Source organism: Aspergillus neoniger (assembly GCF_003184625.1).
Source record: "Aspergillus neoniger CBS 115656 unplaced genomic scaffold BO87scaffold_10, whole genome shotgun sequence".
Lineage (NCBI taxonomy): Eukaryota > Fungi > Ascomycota > Eurotiomycetes > Eurotiales > Aspergillaceae > Aspergillus > Aspergillus neoniger.
In genome coordinates, this window is record NW_020291138.1 from 745,517 (window position 1) to 760,889 (window position 15,373).

The 15,373-nt window shown below is 51.9% G+C and overlaps 5 protein-coding genes across 5 annotated transcripts; all 5 read right to left on the reverse strand.

The window, feature by feature from the left end:
- Positions 1 to 868: 868 nt before the first annotated feature.
- Positions 869 to 3,108, reverse strand: BO87DRAFT_304863 (SKN1/KRE6 family beta-glucan synthesis-associated protein; the record flags this gene model as incomplete). The annotated part of the gene is made up of 6 exons (XM_025619298.1): positions 869 to 920; positions 975 to 1,452; positions 1,513 to 2,035; positions 2,073 to 2,189; positions 2,249 to 2,429; positions 2,498 to 3,108. The coding sequence occupies 6 exons, from the start codon at positions 3,106 to 3,108 to the stop codon at positions 869 to 871; spliced, it is 1,962 nt and encodes a 653-aa protein (XP_025481629.1).
- Positions 3,109 to 6,305: 3,197 nt separating this feature from the next.
- Positions 6,306 to 7,537, reverse strand: BO87DRAFT_331404 (uncharacterized protein). Its single transcript, XM_025620336.1, has 2 exons — positions 6,479 to 7,537; positions 6,306 to 6,433 (listed from the first exon to the last, which is right to left on the reverse strand). Exons 1-2 carry the CDS (start codon positions 7,409 to 7,411, stop codon positions 6,335 to 6,337), a joined length of 1,032 nt encoding a protein of 343 aa, XP_025481630.1. The 5' UTR covers positions 7,412 to 7,537; the 3' UTR covers positions 6,306 to 6,334.
- A 404-nt stretch (positions 7,538 to 7,941) lies between these two features.
- Positions 7,942 to 9,086, reverse strand: BO87DRAFT_414695 (uncharacterized protein). The gene is made up of 2 exons (XM_025626645.1): positions 8,413 to 9,086; positions 7,942 to 8,352 (listed from the first exon to the last, which is right to left on the reverse strand). Exons 1-2 carry the CDS (start codon positions 8,930 to 8,932, stop codon positions 8,093 to 8,095), a joined length of 780 nt encoding a protein of 259 aa, XP_025481631.1. The 5' UTR covers positions 8,933 to 9,086; the 3' UTR covers positions 7,942 to 8,092.
- Positions 9,087 to 9,274: 188 nt separating this feature from the next.
- On the reverse strand, positions 9,275 to 10,979 carry rpL3 (60S ribosomal protein uL3). The gene is made up of 6 exons (XM_025622966.1): positions 10,918 to 10,979; positions 10,811 to 10,842; positions 10,665 to 10,722; positions 10,435 to 10,591; positions 9,657 to 10,330; positions 9,275 to 9,601 (listed from the first exon to the last, which is right to left on the reverse strand). Coding segments are annotated over exons 1-6 (1,179 nt in total). The 5' UTR covers positions 10,920 to 10,979; the 3' UTR covers positions 9,275 to 9,345.
- Positions 10,980 to 11,980: 1,001 nt separating this feature from the next.
- cyc8 (putative transcriptional corepressor Cyc8) lies at positions 11,981 to 14,975 on the reverse strand (the record flags this gene model as incomplete). Its single annotated transcript, XM_025624713.1, has 8 exons — positions 11,981 to 13,423; positions 13,479 to 13,723; positions 13,774 to 13,930; positions 13,989 to 14,081; positions 14,133 to 14,312; positions 14,372 to 14,454; positions 14,513 to 14,716; positions 14,801 to 14,975. The coding sequence occupies 8 exons, from the start codon at positions 14,973 to 14,975 to the stop codon at positions 11,981 to 11,983; spliced, it is 2,580 nt and encodes an 859-aa protein (XP_025481633.1).
- Positions 14,976 to 15,373: the final 398 nt, after the last annotated feature.

Below are 15,373 nucleotides of genomic sequence, written 5' to 3' on the forward strand. Positions count from 1 at the left end.
TGCTGTGAGCTGTAGGCGCGTGTGATTCGTGCTCAGAATTATTCGGTAGAGCGACACAAGCTCCGCAGTGCATACACAGTACGGAGTACAAATCGAGCTCCGGTGCCGATCAGAAGGAATGGGCGAACTGAAGCTGACAGAAGCTGCTTGGTTGACTGTTCGGTGTAAAAGTACTGTTCAACCCCGTCCGGCAGGATTAGACAAGTCAATACTCCCGTCGTGCTGCGGTTCGCAAGAAGAAGAACTGGCGCGAAGCTGAATGAAGAGAGAGAGGAAAGAGTGGAGAGGATGACGATGGCGGAGAAGGAATGGTAGCGCGGCTTAGTCACGGGGCTGCCCTACATGGCGGGTTGACAGGTCACTTTTACGAACCGCTTCACTGCGAAGGATGCCATGACTCGCGATCAGATGGTTCATTGGTATTCATTTCTATCGAGTATCTCTATATGTTCGATCATTACTCGCTCAATGCTCGAACAACCCACGTCCATCCCCTCGGTGTCTCCATCCCAGTCACTCAAACACCCTCCCATCCGAAGAAGCCACTATACTATGAAGCTAAAGCACGAAACATCCCAGCACGACATACCAACTGGGGAAAATGCGAAGAAATTTGCATAAATTACAAGTGAAGATCAAGATGCGATATGTCAGACCCCAAATCACCAGCTCGAAGGACGAAAAGACGCCGTCAACGCCAAAGGATAATGCCGCTAAAATGACTCGCAAGCGCCTATGACCGGCACCATGAGCATGCCAGTAAGCCGTGCGGTGTTTGTATCAATAGAGACCGGCTGAAACTGATCTGGTGTTTCCAGAAACGCTAGGTAATTGCTCGAAGATCGAATCCCGCGTCCCGTCGGAAGAATCAGCACCCGTTCATTAAAGAATTCGTGGGCCAGTCGTATCCAGCATTACCCCTGCTATATATCAGAAACCCCGTGCTACAATGTCCTGGGAATGGAAATGCATACCATGTTGTTACGTTATTGTTAGTATAAGCCTCTGCATGGCTGGCAATATACTCGGTCGTCTCATAGCCTGGCGGGTCGCAGGTGACACTGATGTTGTCTGGATCCTGGTATATGCGGATATAATCGAATCTCATAAATCCAGGCATTATGTCGCGGATTGTCTCATTGATTGGAGCGAAACTCCATGCCATACCCAGGTTCATAACTATCGACATCGGCTCCATCGGAATCATTCGCTGTCCAACGTTGCCGTTGGGACCAATAGCTCGCCCGTCTAGGGTCCAGGTCTTATCCTGGCCCACGAACCAGGTCACGTTGCCTACCGCACCCGGGGTATACTCGAATGCATAGACCTGGTACTCGGTCCCATTATACCAGCGGTTGTTGAGGTTGGTCAGGCCAGACATAGCCTGCTGGTACGGCCCGCCCCGATAGGAATTTATCTCGGTGATACGAGGGTCGTACACGGCAGTGTAATCTGCAGGTTGTTAGAACAGGTATGACCAGGCGCATGTTGTCAGCAGCGTTAGGCACCTACCGTAGTCAGGCATGTACCAGATGTCAAATGGAGCCATTTGCAAACTCTGGGACGCGGTTCCAATGAAAGCGTTTGGATTGTTGTTCAGAGGGCCTACACTGGCCTCGATCACATCGATTTCCGGGGCGCCACGGGATTTGCCCGGGGTGGGATGATCGGCACCGTCACAAGTGCACGCCGGTAGACGCATGCCTGGAAGAAAATTAATACCATCTGGAGAACTTTGATTCGGCGTAATGCCTGCATCGCATCCGTCGTAGTAGCTGTATGGCCACGTGCCATCCGTCGTCGCAGCATAGCCCGGGCGGCCTAGGTTGCCCATCGCCCAGAACCCGGGCCAGAATCCAGATACATCTCCAGCTCCGGGCAGGGAGATACTGGCTTCCAAGCGTCCACCAGAGAAGCACAGCTTATTCCAGCTTTGCACCATTCCCGAACGGTAGCCAAGCTCATGGTTGGTAAACGCATCGAATCGGATCTCCAATGATCCATCTTTCGTCGTGACAGCATCCGGGTCATACCACTATCAAGGGGTTAGTCGCGATGCATTGGTGGAAGACGATATCAGTACTAGCCTCCAGGTCCTGCGTCACACCGTACCAGAAATCCATGGCCTGATAATAGGCGTCATCTCCATCATAAAATGTTCGGCCAGGGGTTTCGAATTCGTCAGAGAACTGCACCGGGTCAATGACTATTCACTATTGTAGCTCGCAGCATCTTCTTCCTGACTCACCACTAACTGCCATTCCCTCCCATCCACTGTCTTCTTTGTCATTGCTGATTCGGGTGTGTCAGGGTCTATCAATCCAGTCCTCAAGTTGGTGAGACCCGATCGATCCCCAACGTCAAGACACAGAGTATCGGCTGGGTCACATGTCGGCACATATTTTTTTGATATCCCGCCCAGGGCAGTTCTAATGACCAGTCAGTATGCGTCTAATTTGAGCACGGCGCTGAGACCAGCAAGTCATGGAAGACTCACATCACTGGGTAGGCGACAAATAACACTACAAAGCCCACCGTCATGAGAAGCAGCCCACCCAGATTGACCAAACCCCGCTTATTCCATACATCGCACACAATGTCCTTGTCGTTTGGATCGGGATTATGCATATAGTCATCCTTCTCAACATCCTCCGGGAACAATAATAATCCTTCTGTTGGCATTATGTTGTACTTTTCCGTCACTGTTTGAGTGTTCACGTCATCCCCTTCACTTTCTGCACGCGAGGGCGCCCGGGAATCTTCGAAACGACTGTACAGGTAAGCTCTGGCATCATAGCTGACCGCCTCTGAGCTCCAGCTCGTCCGTCGCGAGGACCGAATCGACAGTTCGGGAGACCGCAGTTCCTCTCTGGCGCGGTAGGGCCGCGGGGGTATCAAAAGCTCGGTTGATTCCTGGGGAGTGGGCGAGCCCCATGTCGTCGGGAACGTGGCTTCAGAGGCCGACTGCACCATGCCGGGGGTCAACGACCGCCCCATCTGCTGGGGCGGTACTGACACGTAGGGATCATCGGAGTCGGCGAATGGGTCATGTTGGCCCGAATTGACACGGATGTGAGGTGTCTCGCGCAAGATCGCCTCTTCGGACATCCTGCGAAATGAAGGTCCGCCTCGAGGAGACCGGACTGGACGCTTTTGTATGCTAATTCTGAAGCTCAATCGTGCTTAAGCAGATTGGGTGTCAAGGAGCGGTTACCCAGTATACCAAGATCCCTTCTAGCTTGCTATATCACACGTCCTCCACTTCGCGTCCTTTGTGTTCCACCTGGTCAGGCAGATGCCCACCCTCTGGAGACCAGGTATTTCACTGCAAGCCCAAATGTGATTGACGAGGGATGTCAACTGCTTAGTCGTAATGAGTGACAATGGAGGCGCGATAAATATCGGGTGTGCCAATGCGATAATGAATGTGAAAGTGATTGTCCGATGCCCGCCTATATCCTAGAGCCAGTGCATATAATCAACCCCGGAGCTGAGCACGAGGATCGATTGATCTGACGAATGGATTGAACTGATGCGATATTACTTGTAGCTAAGGAATTGTGGGATGAGCGACAGGAATGTAATTGGGCAGATAAAGAAAGAAGGAGCAGTGAACCGCTGAATCGCTCACAAGCCGAAGAATATCGCGGAGGCAGAAGTTGAGACAGCGAAAGAAAAGAGAAAGCACGCGAATTGGAACCCAGATGAAGATGGTGACAGAGACAGCCGTGACGCAGGGCTCAAGGAAGGGATGGGCAGCGCACGAAGTGAAGGAGGAAGAAGAAGAAAATGAAGGTGTAAAGAAAGAGAATGGGAGAATGGGAGAATGGGAGAATGGAAGAGAGATGAGGGTGTGTGGCAGCCAGAGTGTGAACAAACAATGTCAATCCCTCGAGTGGGCAAGTCGGTCCTACATGCATGGATGAACCCAAGCTTTTTCTTCCCTAAATTTCCTTGAATTTCCCCTTTTTGCACCAGAATGGAATCACCTTAATTTTCCCTGCTGGGTGACGGCGGCATTACAGCTGCAGGAGGGAGAGTAATTACAGGAGGGTTTGGAGTGCAACGACATGGCGGAATGCATTAAATCAATTTTAGAGTCCAAAATCCCCCGGTGGGATTGCCAGGTCCAGAAAGGGCGGCACCTGCATGGATGCTGCCTCGAATTGAAGTTATACTGCATCCCCTCGATCCCCGTCCGTGGCTGCGGTCTTCCTTCCAATAATGTGATGAGCTGCTGCTGCACACGACGCAGGTCCGGCCCAGTTACCGTATACACTTGCTTACGCAGTCAGTAATCAACTTCCTGATGAAAGGGCCAACTTTCCCCGGCAACCCTTTCCATGACAGATGAGATTCCTGAATGTTGGGAAAGAATCCGGTTGCCCTTGACTGGCGGGAATGACGGGCCCTGAACCATGGAATTCCCATTCTGGGCCGAAATACAAAGTTAGTCAATCCCATCTCGGGCGCATTAGTCCCGATTAGGACTAGTCAGTACCAGGATGGAACGGCCACTAGTTCTCAAATTGATAACTTACAGTAACTTGCAGTTGCGCGAACTAGATTTAGCGCCGATCATCTGGTATTGTAATTTGGTAATAAACACGTCTTGATCTCTTTCTTTCTTTTCTCTCCTTCCCGCATTCTTGCCGCCGTTGGCCATTGACGACTACATTCCATCTCTCCTGGCTGCCTGGGTTATAGTCTTCGAGGGGATATAAGATAGGCATCAAAGAATCGCCAAGTGGCCCCCTGTTCAACTGACTCCTACCCTTGATAATCCAACTTTATGATTTCCCGTTGCCAGAGAGCAACTTACGAATCTCTGCTATCGGCCCGGACGGGTGTGCTCAGCCATTGCCGATGCCGCACTATTTCCGTCAAAGGGATGTTATCCAACCTAAATCAGCTATCCTCGCTGGCTATAAGGTTGATTCTAGAATTATCAGCCTGGCTGTATAATACGTGTCGACCAGACAGAAAGTTAATCCGGCTGCTGACCACCAAACATGGGCTTCATCGTGATCCAATGGATCCTGTGTAACATACTATACTAATTGGTCTGAGGCTGTTTTATCCACAAAGCAGCCGTCTCATTGGCGATGTACCTGAGCTGCTCGGCTAGACGCTGAGATGGATATTTAGATCCAAGTTTACCACCCATCACTTATTTATAAGTAGAGGTGGAAAGATCCCCTGTATAGCGCTAGGAACCCCTGGCCTGTGCTTTGGCGGTTGTTCATCCCGCATGGACCACATTCCATTAATAGTCAACCAACTCATGTAAACTTGAGTCAGAGCTTTCAGGGTGTTTGATCAGTAGACGAGTTTGCAATTAAAATTGGCTTTATACTCGTGTGTAACCCAGACCAGCCACCAACACGTCAGCTCTGGTCAGATCTGGCACAGCCAAGTCATGTCCAAAGTCAATTAAATCATGTGCCATGGCCCTCAACTTGTCATTGAGAAAATATATTAGTTGTTAAAGTATGAGCAGAGTATTTACTGCCCTAGTACTGAGGGCGCGAATAGCCACGACTTGCAGTGCCGGGCGCTTAACTACCCATCGTTTGTGCCTTAGATGCGACCTTTAGCCCACTAAGCTATATTTCGATCGGTACTACGATATATATATGGTAACATATAGTCCTTACATAACATCATAATTTTACTACTATCTCGAATTTAACTCCGACTCTTTCAGACACAGCACAATAATAATCATGATTAGTACTAAAATTGCATGCATCCTTTACAACACGCCAGAAATAGCTGGCTAATCTAATCATTGCTAGCATCTTACTCGTTTATATCTTCTTGTCTGCATCGTACGACCACACCCCGCTACACTACTACCAACAAGACTTTTGATGAGACATCTTAAACAATTTGTGCCGGCAAGATATATTTCCCGAGTACTACACTAAATCAACAATCTCTAACCAGTATACTAGCCCTGACTAGTACATTTACTAACCCTCTCTTTATCCGGACTAAGCCCATCATACTAATTACTTTATTCCTACTGTAGAAAGCAACCGGACCTGAATAACTGCTCTCATTAACCACCTCCATAGGTAATATATACACAGTAATACATACAGCAATGGTCAACGTCTATCAGTATCTGACCCCAAGTCCACCGACAAATCCACAGCAGTCTGCATACAACATCAACCACAATCGCCAACTTTAGTCCATCAACGTGAGCTGACAAACCAACACTCTCCTTTTCAACCCCTCAACTCTCAATAAACACACCTCCCATCACATAGAACAAACCCTATGCTTTCCACTGCATATCAACCACCCCCAGAAACATATCAATCAATCAATCATCAATCACCACGCACTCACCAGCATGAACAATCACCCCTCCTCCTCCTCCTCCTCCTCCTCCTCCTCCAGCACCACCAGCACTACCATCACCCTTCACACCCTTCACACTCCCCTCTTTCCCCTCCCCCTCCTCAACCTTAACCTCCACCATCTCTTCATCCCCCACAACCGCCCACCCCAAACTCGCCACATTGGCCGCCAAAAACCCATCAAACCTCTCCACCACCCCCCTAGCACACCCATCCACCACACACCGAAACCTCCCCTTAACCCTCTCCTTCACACAAACCGCCGTACTAAGCAACTGCAACGACCTACCCACACCCAGAGGCACCCACCCACCCCTCGACGCCAAATTAAAGACCATATACCAGACATCATGGCCGCGGGGAATCGCCCTGCACGCGACGCGCCAATTCCCCATGAACCTATCAAAGCCCGGCCACGAGATCGCGCAGATATTATTGCAATCGTTGTTCAGGAGCACGGGGTGGGTGGTGCTGGGCATGCAGGGGAGGCGGGGCGGGGTGATGTAGTGCATGTTGGGGTCAGTGGCGCAGTCGAAGAAGAATAAACTGTCCCGGTTCTGGGATGAGAAGGGCAGTGGGTGTGGGGAGCATGGGAGGTAGCCGATTTGCAGGCCGTGGAGGAGGTAGAGTCGGATGTAGTGCGCGTGTCGGGTCAGGAGGGTGTAGATGGTTTGGTTGGTGAAGGCGTGGTAGAGGGAGTGGGGATCGCGGAAGGCGAAGATGTAGGAGGTTGGGTTGGTGATTATGTTGGCGGGGTCGATTGTGGTTGTTGTGGGTTGCGAGTTGTTGGATAGGATGCAGATTGGGTGGTTGTTGGCGGCGTCGATGTGCAGGAGGACTTCGGTTTGGTGGTGCTGGTCTTGAAATTGGGCTTGGGGTGGGTAGGGGATGAGGTGGATTTCGGGTCCGGGTTGGATTTGGGGTTGGGGTTGGGGTTGAGTTTGAGGTTGGATTTGGGTTTGGACTTGGTGATTGTTGTTTATAGTTTGATTCATGGGCTGTGCCAGTGTTTGGTTCATGGTTGGATTGTGTGGTTCCATTTTGTGTATGGTTGTTCTTATAGTAGTAAGGGTTGGATGGTAGAGGACCGAGATTGTTGAGATTGATGTAGTGCTTGTATGTATGAGGAGTAAAGGACGACGACGAAGACGAAGAGAAGAACGGAGGGAGAAGATGCAATGGAGAAGACAAAAAGGCTCATCCTGTATAGTTTTGTATATACTTAACCTAACACATCTTGCTGCCATATAGGGCATTCTGTTTATAGCCGTGAATGAGCTTTTATGCTCCAATCGCCCGGGTGTCAATCGTTCCGATGCATCATGATGCAATTACTGAGGCACAGTGAAGAGATTCACTCCGGCGCAGTTGTTCATAACACCAGACTGCATATTGGTGGCGGGTTGAGCAGGTTTGAAGCTGCTATATGGAAATAAATAACTGACCCAGTTATACTAGCTACCGCTAGTGTGCAAATGGCGCTAAGGATCAGAGTGGTGAATTGATGAGCGTTAGGGCTAGGACACTACTGTACGTACGCGTTTCTAGAATGTATGAAAAATTAGCAGATAGTTAGATTAGTATTGCTCATATTGATATAAGTAACGTCATTCTCAAAGCATGTTATTGCCTCAACACACTAGTCTTCTCACATAAGTCATCCACCCATTACCCAAGTTAGACCACCCATAAACAATGTAACAATCACAACCAGACACAATCTAAGTCTCAATAGCCTTAGCCCTCAGCCCAACAACCAATCCCTCTGTCCCATCCAGCGCCAGAACAAAGTACTCCACTCTCGACCTGGCCACCTCAACCCGATAGACCTTGACAGCCGCGCCCTCCTCATCCCCCACGGCAGCCCGGACTGCCCTCACCACCCCGGCATACTGATTCTTCGGGTCGAACGTTGAGAATGTCAATGTCTCAATGGAGTTGGAGAGGTCCGCGTCGGGAGAAACAAGGTTGGAGAGAGCAGCTGTTATCACATTTACATTAGCTTATGGTCGACCCAATTAACTCAAGACAGGCAACTCACCTGCATCAGGCCAGATCCCCCGCTCCGCATCGGGCCACTTCAAAGCAACAGGTTCGAATGGCTCATCGGTTTCGGAGACGTAGAAGGCATCGACAGAGGTGAGGGGCGTGGGGACGCGGACATTGGTGTGGATGGTTTGGATGCGTGGGGTGGAAGAAGTGTTGTCTCGTTGGGGCTGGAATTGGCTGGCATTGAGGTCTGCGTTGGCCTTGTTCAGGAAGGACATGTAGTCGTTGTCGGAGGACATGGTGCGAGTGTGAGGAGGGGTGATGATGGTGGTGTTGGATGCTGGTTTTGGGGTTGTGGAGAAAATGTAGGGACTGCGTTGGATATGGGTTCGAGATGAATATTGATGGCAGCGGTGCTGGTGATATGATCGAGTAATCTGGGCAGATTGCTGGAGCTGAAATAGTGAGGGGCGAGCAGAAGATGAGGAAATTGAAGCCCAAGGCACAAGGGGATCAATGACGCAATGGCCAGTGCGGCTGAGCGGCCAGCGGCGCAGACTTGCGGCGGTCATCTGATTGGTGCTGAGATGGGCGACAGAGGGAATGAATGAATGGATAGCTTCTAGAAGGATAGAGTGGGACAGGCTCAGATAAGCAGCCAGTGAAGAGGTCGAAGGATGGATAAGTGTTGGCAGAGCCCCTGATCTTGGTTGTCTTGAACGGGATATGGCGACCCGATCGAGGAAAATTTGCATCGGAGTCTACGCACACACCATGCCTTGCCTAGTAGGCAGAAACCTCTCATGAAGATTTTTCTTCTGAGGTCTCTATACTGCGGTGGTCTAGGCAAATAAACAGTTAAATCCAACACATTATTATTGCTACGTAAACTACCGTGACACCATAGGAAAAAGTGAAAGGTATTCTTCGCTTTTATTGAAACGTAATATAATTTGCACTACACCGAACCATTGCCATAAACACCTTAAGCGGAAGTCTCCAGGTCCTTCTTGAGGGTACCCATGAAGGCGCGCTTCTCCTCGGGGGTCTGGAAAGCACCGTGACCGAACTTGGAGGAGGTATCGATCCACTTGAGCTCGATCTTCTCGGTGGCCCTGCGGCTGGTCTGGGGGTACAGGGTCTTGCGGAGGGTCATGACACGCTTCTTAACACCGGGGACGGAACCCTTAAGGAGAACGAAGTCGTTCTTGACCTCACCGTAGTGAACGAAGCCACCCATGCTAGATTGTGTTGTTAGCGTCAATGCTTCTCAACCTTCAGGTAGAGGCTACTTACGGGGTGATCTGCTTCTTGGAGATGTCGAACTCGGTAGAGGCGTTACCCTCGTCGGAACCCTTGCCAACACGGAAGACCTTGTGGTTGCAAGAGGTACGGTGGTGGTAACCCATCTGACCAGCACGGGCAACAGTCCACTGGACGTGGTTAGGGTGCCAGGCACCGATACAAGCGACCTTACGCAGACCCTTGTGAGTCTTACGGGGAAGCTTCTTGGTGCCCCAACGGCTGGTGACACCCTGGAAACCGTGACCCTTGGTGACGGCGATGACATCGATCATCTCGTCCTTCTCGAAGATGGAGTCGATCTCGATGGGCTTCTCGAACAGGTTGCGGGCGAAGTCAACCTTGTCGGCAACGGAGCCACCGTTGACCTGGATCTCCATCAAGTGGGCCTTCTTCTGCTTGAGGGGAGTCTTGCGGACTTGAGTGTGGGCGAGGACACGGACGACAGTGCAGTACTTCTTGATGCGCTCGAGCTCGCGGGTGATGGAAGCACCGTTCTCCTCGGCGTGCTTCTTGGCGTACTTGGTGAAAGCCTTCTTCTTGCTCTTGTACCAGTTCTTGTAGAAGCGGCGCTTGACCTCGTCGCTCAGGTGCTCAGCCCAGACGGTGGTGAGAGAGCGGAGACCACGGGGAGTCTCAATGTAACCGACAACACCGACAGCGACAAGCTAAAAAATCAAAGTATGTCAGTCATTGAACGGATCCACATCACCAGGCCAGAAGGAAAAAGATTTTTCCTTCTGCCTTCTTCCTACCAAGGGGTCCAACGTACGGGAGGAGTCTCGATGACGGTAGCAGCCTCGACAACTTCCTTCTTGTGCATCTTGGCACCAGGACGGTCAAGGTCACGGACGACGGTGGTCATACCGGCCTTGTAGCCCATGGTGGCCGTCAGGTGGACGGGCTTCTTGGGGTCATCCTTGGGGAAGCTGCCGAACAGTTCAGTATATGTCCATCAAATCCCAACTTTTTCGTCTCGTCTTCGTAGTCGAAAAAACTAACCTCTTGACCTTTCCGCGGTGGCGGGCGGCGCGCTTGCGGGGCAGGTAGGCAAGAGAGCCTGTCGAAATCCAAGTCAGTATATCATCCACACACAAGACCTCGAGATTCCAATATCGCTTGAGAGGTCGCAAAGTAGGTTGACGAACCGTGCCGAGGCGCTTCGTACTTCCGGTGACTCCTGTATAATAAAATGAATCAGCGACATTATCCCTCGAGGTCAACAATTGCCATAATGCGGCAGGTCCTAACTTACATCTTGACCCTGTTGTCGTTAGTCGTCGAAGTGGTGAGTGAGAGTGTCTATCTCTGAGTTTGCCGAAAGTCGTATTTTGCACGCTTAACGAATGTGGGCTGATCTAAGCGAATTCTTGGCGGCTATTTCCCATTCGGGTTAAGCGACAACGGGACCGAGACCTGAGTTCCTTTCTGCCTCAGGCAGTCACAACCCACGGTCACGAGGTTCCTGCTGTCGGGCGAATCTCCCGGTCGGCAATATTACCAGATCCAGTGCCCTCCTCCAAGTGTCTGCGCCATTGCCCTACTTAGGGTATTCTGCTGCGTGCCCATCCACAATGTTGGAAAGGCCATCCATGCACACTATATACACTATGTTTATGCAGGAATCTACTGCTGACTACGTTGGCCAACGAAACACGGCAGGCTGCAAGGCTGTACGATCACTGACCGAAAACCGTTTGACCTGGATTTGACCCGACACCCACCGGAGTCCCAGACCCAGAATTAAACGCCCCCGTAAGGACCGTCCCCACGATTGAAACGCACGGTGAGACTTGGCGCTTAGTAGCCTCCGTAGATGCTCGCCGCGCCCATTACCAACTTTCTGGTCTGGCTGATCTCCCAGTCTCATTACAATCTACCTGTTTCAATTACCCTTATCGTTGCCATACGTGCGAGATAAATTATCATCGTCAGAAATGGAGTAGAATGTAGATCAATGTATTGGGGTTTCCGAGCTGCCCAGGTGAGTATATCACCTAGCAGGAAGTACTCATTCACAGACACGCACACAGAATTGAATAGAACTTGGGAAACAAATGACCATCAAGACCGCCCCTCAAATGCCAATCCTACAATACAAACAAGCCTGGGTGGTAAAACAGTACATGAACGGAACTGCCACCGAAAGTCGGAAAAGAAATATATAGACGAATTCAAGGAAACAGAAGGGGAGCAAACGAGGGCAGTGTAACTTCTCATGACGAAAACTTTCATTCGGACTCTTCTTTCCTTAGAGCCGCGTTAAACCCATCGATCCACCTCACATAATACATCAAGTGGTGCCGCACCACAAGCTTCTAAACCGCAGATTCCGGCTTCGCCGGCGTAGGTGGGTTGCCAGCACTCAGAACACCATTGCTGCCGTTGTTGCTCGACCCAGCAGCATGCGGGCTTCCCTTCACCACAGCACTAGCTCGTTTCTCATCATCGTCATCATCGTAGTTTTCATCCACGTCCATCTTCCGCGCCGCAGGCTCATGTGCAGGCGCCTGTTCGCCGCGCGCGGGCTCCTCCTTCACCTGAACCTGAGCGGAAGAGGGTCCGGATGGCGGTCCGTTAGAAGGCGCAGCAGAGCTTTCGGCCATAGGAGGGAGGCTGGGGCCACCAGACGGGTGAGGGGGCATGTGCTGGATAGAAGGCAACGTAGGAGGATGGTGGGCCGCCTCAGACGGATGGTAGTTCTCGTTGACGCGGCGCTGGTCCTCACGGCGGATTTCCGAAGAACTGCGTCGCTGCATCTCCCCGGGGGAGGGCATACGGTTGGGGGGAGTGACACGACGAGACAGCTGATCATCGAGGCGAGCACGGCTCTCTTCATTGGCGATCTTCTTGGCCGGTCCGGCTTCCGCCTCCCACTCTCGGCCACGCTTCATAGCCGAACCAGGACGTTCTTCACGCTCGCGAGCGGCAGCCTCAGCAGCACTGATAGCAGAGGCCGGAGGAGGAGCACCGCCAGCAATGCCGGCAGGGAGACTAGGGCCGTGGTGATACTGCTGGTGCGGGTAAGTAGAGCCGGGCGATGAAGGCCGTTCATCACGCAGAGGTCGAACCTCCGTGGGCGGGGTGAACGGGCGATGGTAAGGAGGCAGAGCGTTAGCTGACGCAGGGCCATTTGGACCACCCGGAGCAGCGGGGGGACCGGGAGGAGCAGGCGGCAAGGGACCACGAGTAGCTGGCGAGAAGGCCGTCGCGGCAGAAGTACGATCGAGGGCGTTAGGTGGGGGGTTGGCAAGCTGAAGGCCATGGGGCTGTCCGTAAACACCCGGGCCGGTAAGGGTAGTCTTCGGGGAGCGGGTTGGCTGCGCACGCATAGCATCGGGGAAGCCTCTTCCGGGTTCTTGTCGCGGGCTTGGTTGCTGTAGAGAGGCGGGAGCACGGACGGCGTCACGGTGGTCAAAACCATTGGCGGCTTGTGCCTGTGCCTGTGACTGGAGTTCATTGATGCCACGGTTCCAGTCAGCTATCTGTCTTGGTGGAGCGGGAGCCTGCGGGGGTGGACCACCGGTTGGCGCTGGTGCACCCCATTGAGGCGCCGGAGGCGCTCCTACGCCAGGAGCTTGATAAGCCTGGGGATGGACATCCTGCGGTTGAGGAGCGGGAGCGTTGCCCTGACTGGAACCGGACAATTGGCTTTGAAGGAGTTGCAGGCGCGCTTTGATATGGACATTGGTCGGGTCGAGATCCGCAGCCCGACCGTACGCATCAAGTGCGTCCGCAATCTGGTTGTTGCAAGACTCGTACTGCTCACACGTTAGCGGTTCCACCGAACGGCTCACATCGGGCGTGAACACTCACCAGAGTTCCCAGATCGTACCACACTTCGGAAATGTAGGGATTCAAACGAATAGCACGAGAATAAGCATCCAACGCATCGCGGTACTGATTGATCTGGTAATAGAGTACACCAATCGAGCACCAGAAAGTCGGATTCCGACCGTCGCGGTAAACGGCTTGCTGATACGCTTCATAGGCCTTGGGGTACTTGGCTTGCGACATGTAGCAGCGACCGAGAAGATACCAGCTTTGGGCATCGCTGTTGTCTGATGGAATATGAGCGGAAGAAATGCGTACACCGATGCAAAAGACCTACCTGCGCTGACAGACTTCTCAAGGAACTCAATGGCCTTCTCCTGGCTAGTGTAGTTGTTGCTCTGTTGATGGAACAGCCATCCAAGCTGTTGCAGAACCTTCGCGTGGTTGGGATCACGGTCCAGGACGCGCCGGTACGCTTGCTGCGCAGCTTCGAACTGCAAATTCGTTAGTCATCATAATCGTCATTCTTCTCGGTGTTGAGAAAGCCCATACATCCTTCTGCTGTTCATGGACATGGCCGATCTGGAACCAGATGTCCTCTTCCGTCAATGGGCGAGGGGGGTCGGCAACGATGTATTTGAAACACTGATTGAATCAGCACAAGAACGAGACGGTATAGTAACCTTCTGAACATACCTCCAAACTCTGAGTGAATTTCTGCTGCTGCTTGTATATTATTCCCAGTCTGAAGTAGATCTCATTGGCCTTTTCAAAATCAGGGGCCATGCGCATGACCTGGGAAAAGGCCTCTTCGGCGTGATCGAGAGAGCCATAGCGATCGTAAAGGATACCGATGCCATACCACAACTTGGGCTCCTAGAAGAGAAGGAACGTTAGTCATTGCTCTCGCACATCATGCGTGCGATTTCACTAACCTTGGGATCGCGCAAGTGGTACAGAGCCTGTTGGTAAGAGGTATACGCCTCTTGCAGATTATCCATCATCAGATGACAATGACCTAAGAAGCGACTGTTGTTAGCACACCAAAAAATGTAAGCGATACCAAGGTTAAGTACCCAAACTGCCCCAAGTTTCTCCACTTGTCGGATCCAACTTGAGAATATTCTGAAGATACTCAATCGCCTTGGGAAATTGTTCCTTTGTCCGCAGAATACACGAGATCGCGTTCATCGCAGGGATTGACCACTGGTTGTGCCGTAAAGCTTGCTCGTATGCGTTCATGGCACCATCCAAATCGCCGATCATTTCGGTAAGGTTTCCTGTGCGAAAACTGTCAGCAGCCGTCGCTTTGCTGAACGGTCGGCGCGTTCTGCTATCGAGACACAGATGAGCCATTAACTTACCGATTTGAAGCCAAACCTGCTCGTTGAGTGCGGCGATCTTCTGAGCAGTGCTCAGAGGAGGACCTTTCTGGCTTTGAGTCTGCAGCGGCATGTGGCCATTAACCTGGGGGTGAGCTGCGAGATGGCCATGGTGAGGAGTGACGCCCCCGGTGGGAGACGGTTGGGTATGAGCCATCGTGGCCGGTCGACGTTAACACGGAACGCAATATATCCAGGCGTTGACAGGGTGAAGCGTTTAGTTCGCCTTTGCGACACAGGTGATGCAATGAGCGCCCGTGTCACTGAGAGGTCGCACAGTCCCGATGGACGTAGTCGCGCAAACCAGTCACCCAATGATGTTCAAACGAAGCGCGACCGCGTCCGGGAAAACGGTTCCCAAGATAACTGCCGCGCTAGCGAGTCTAGAACTAAACGTCGTCACGACGACGGGGTGCAATTGAAGGAATGCGAAACGGGACGATTCCTAGTCGCTCGTGGTGAGGTAGATGCTGCGAAATTCGAGCGGCAAAGAACGTGCAGGATCAATCAAGTCCAAAATGCAGGTATATGGCTGGGAACGGAACGGAACAAGCG

Coding starts and splice junctions, on each gene's coding strand:
- rpL3 (XM_025622966.1), bottom strand. Junction 10,723..10,810: donor GTACGAAGCGCCTCGGCACG/GTTCGTCAACCT, acceptor GGATTTCGACAG/GCTCTCTTGCCTACCTGCCC. Junction 9,602..9,656: donor TCCAAGAAGCAGATCACCCC/GTAAGTAGCCTC, acceptor AACACAATCTAG/CATGGGTGGCTTCGTTCACT.
- BO87DRAFT_414695 (XM_025626645.1), bottom strand. CDS start 8,932: ATGACCGCCGCAAGTCTGCGCCGCTGGCCGCTCAGCCGCACTGGCCAT. Junction 8,353..8,412: donor GGGGATCTGGCCTGATGCAG/GTGAGTTGCCTG, acceptor ATGTGATAACAG/CTGCTCTCTCCAACCTTGTT.
- BO87DRAFT_331404 (XM_025620336.1), bottom strand. CDS start 7,411: ATGGAACCACACAATCCAACCATGAACCAAACACTGGCACAGCCCATG. Junction 6,434..6,478: donor AAGAGATGGTGGAGGTTAAG/GTTGAGGAGGGG, acceptor AAGGGTGTGAAG/GGTGATGGTAGTGCTGGTGG.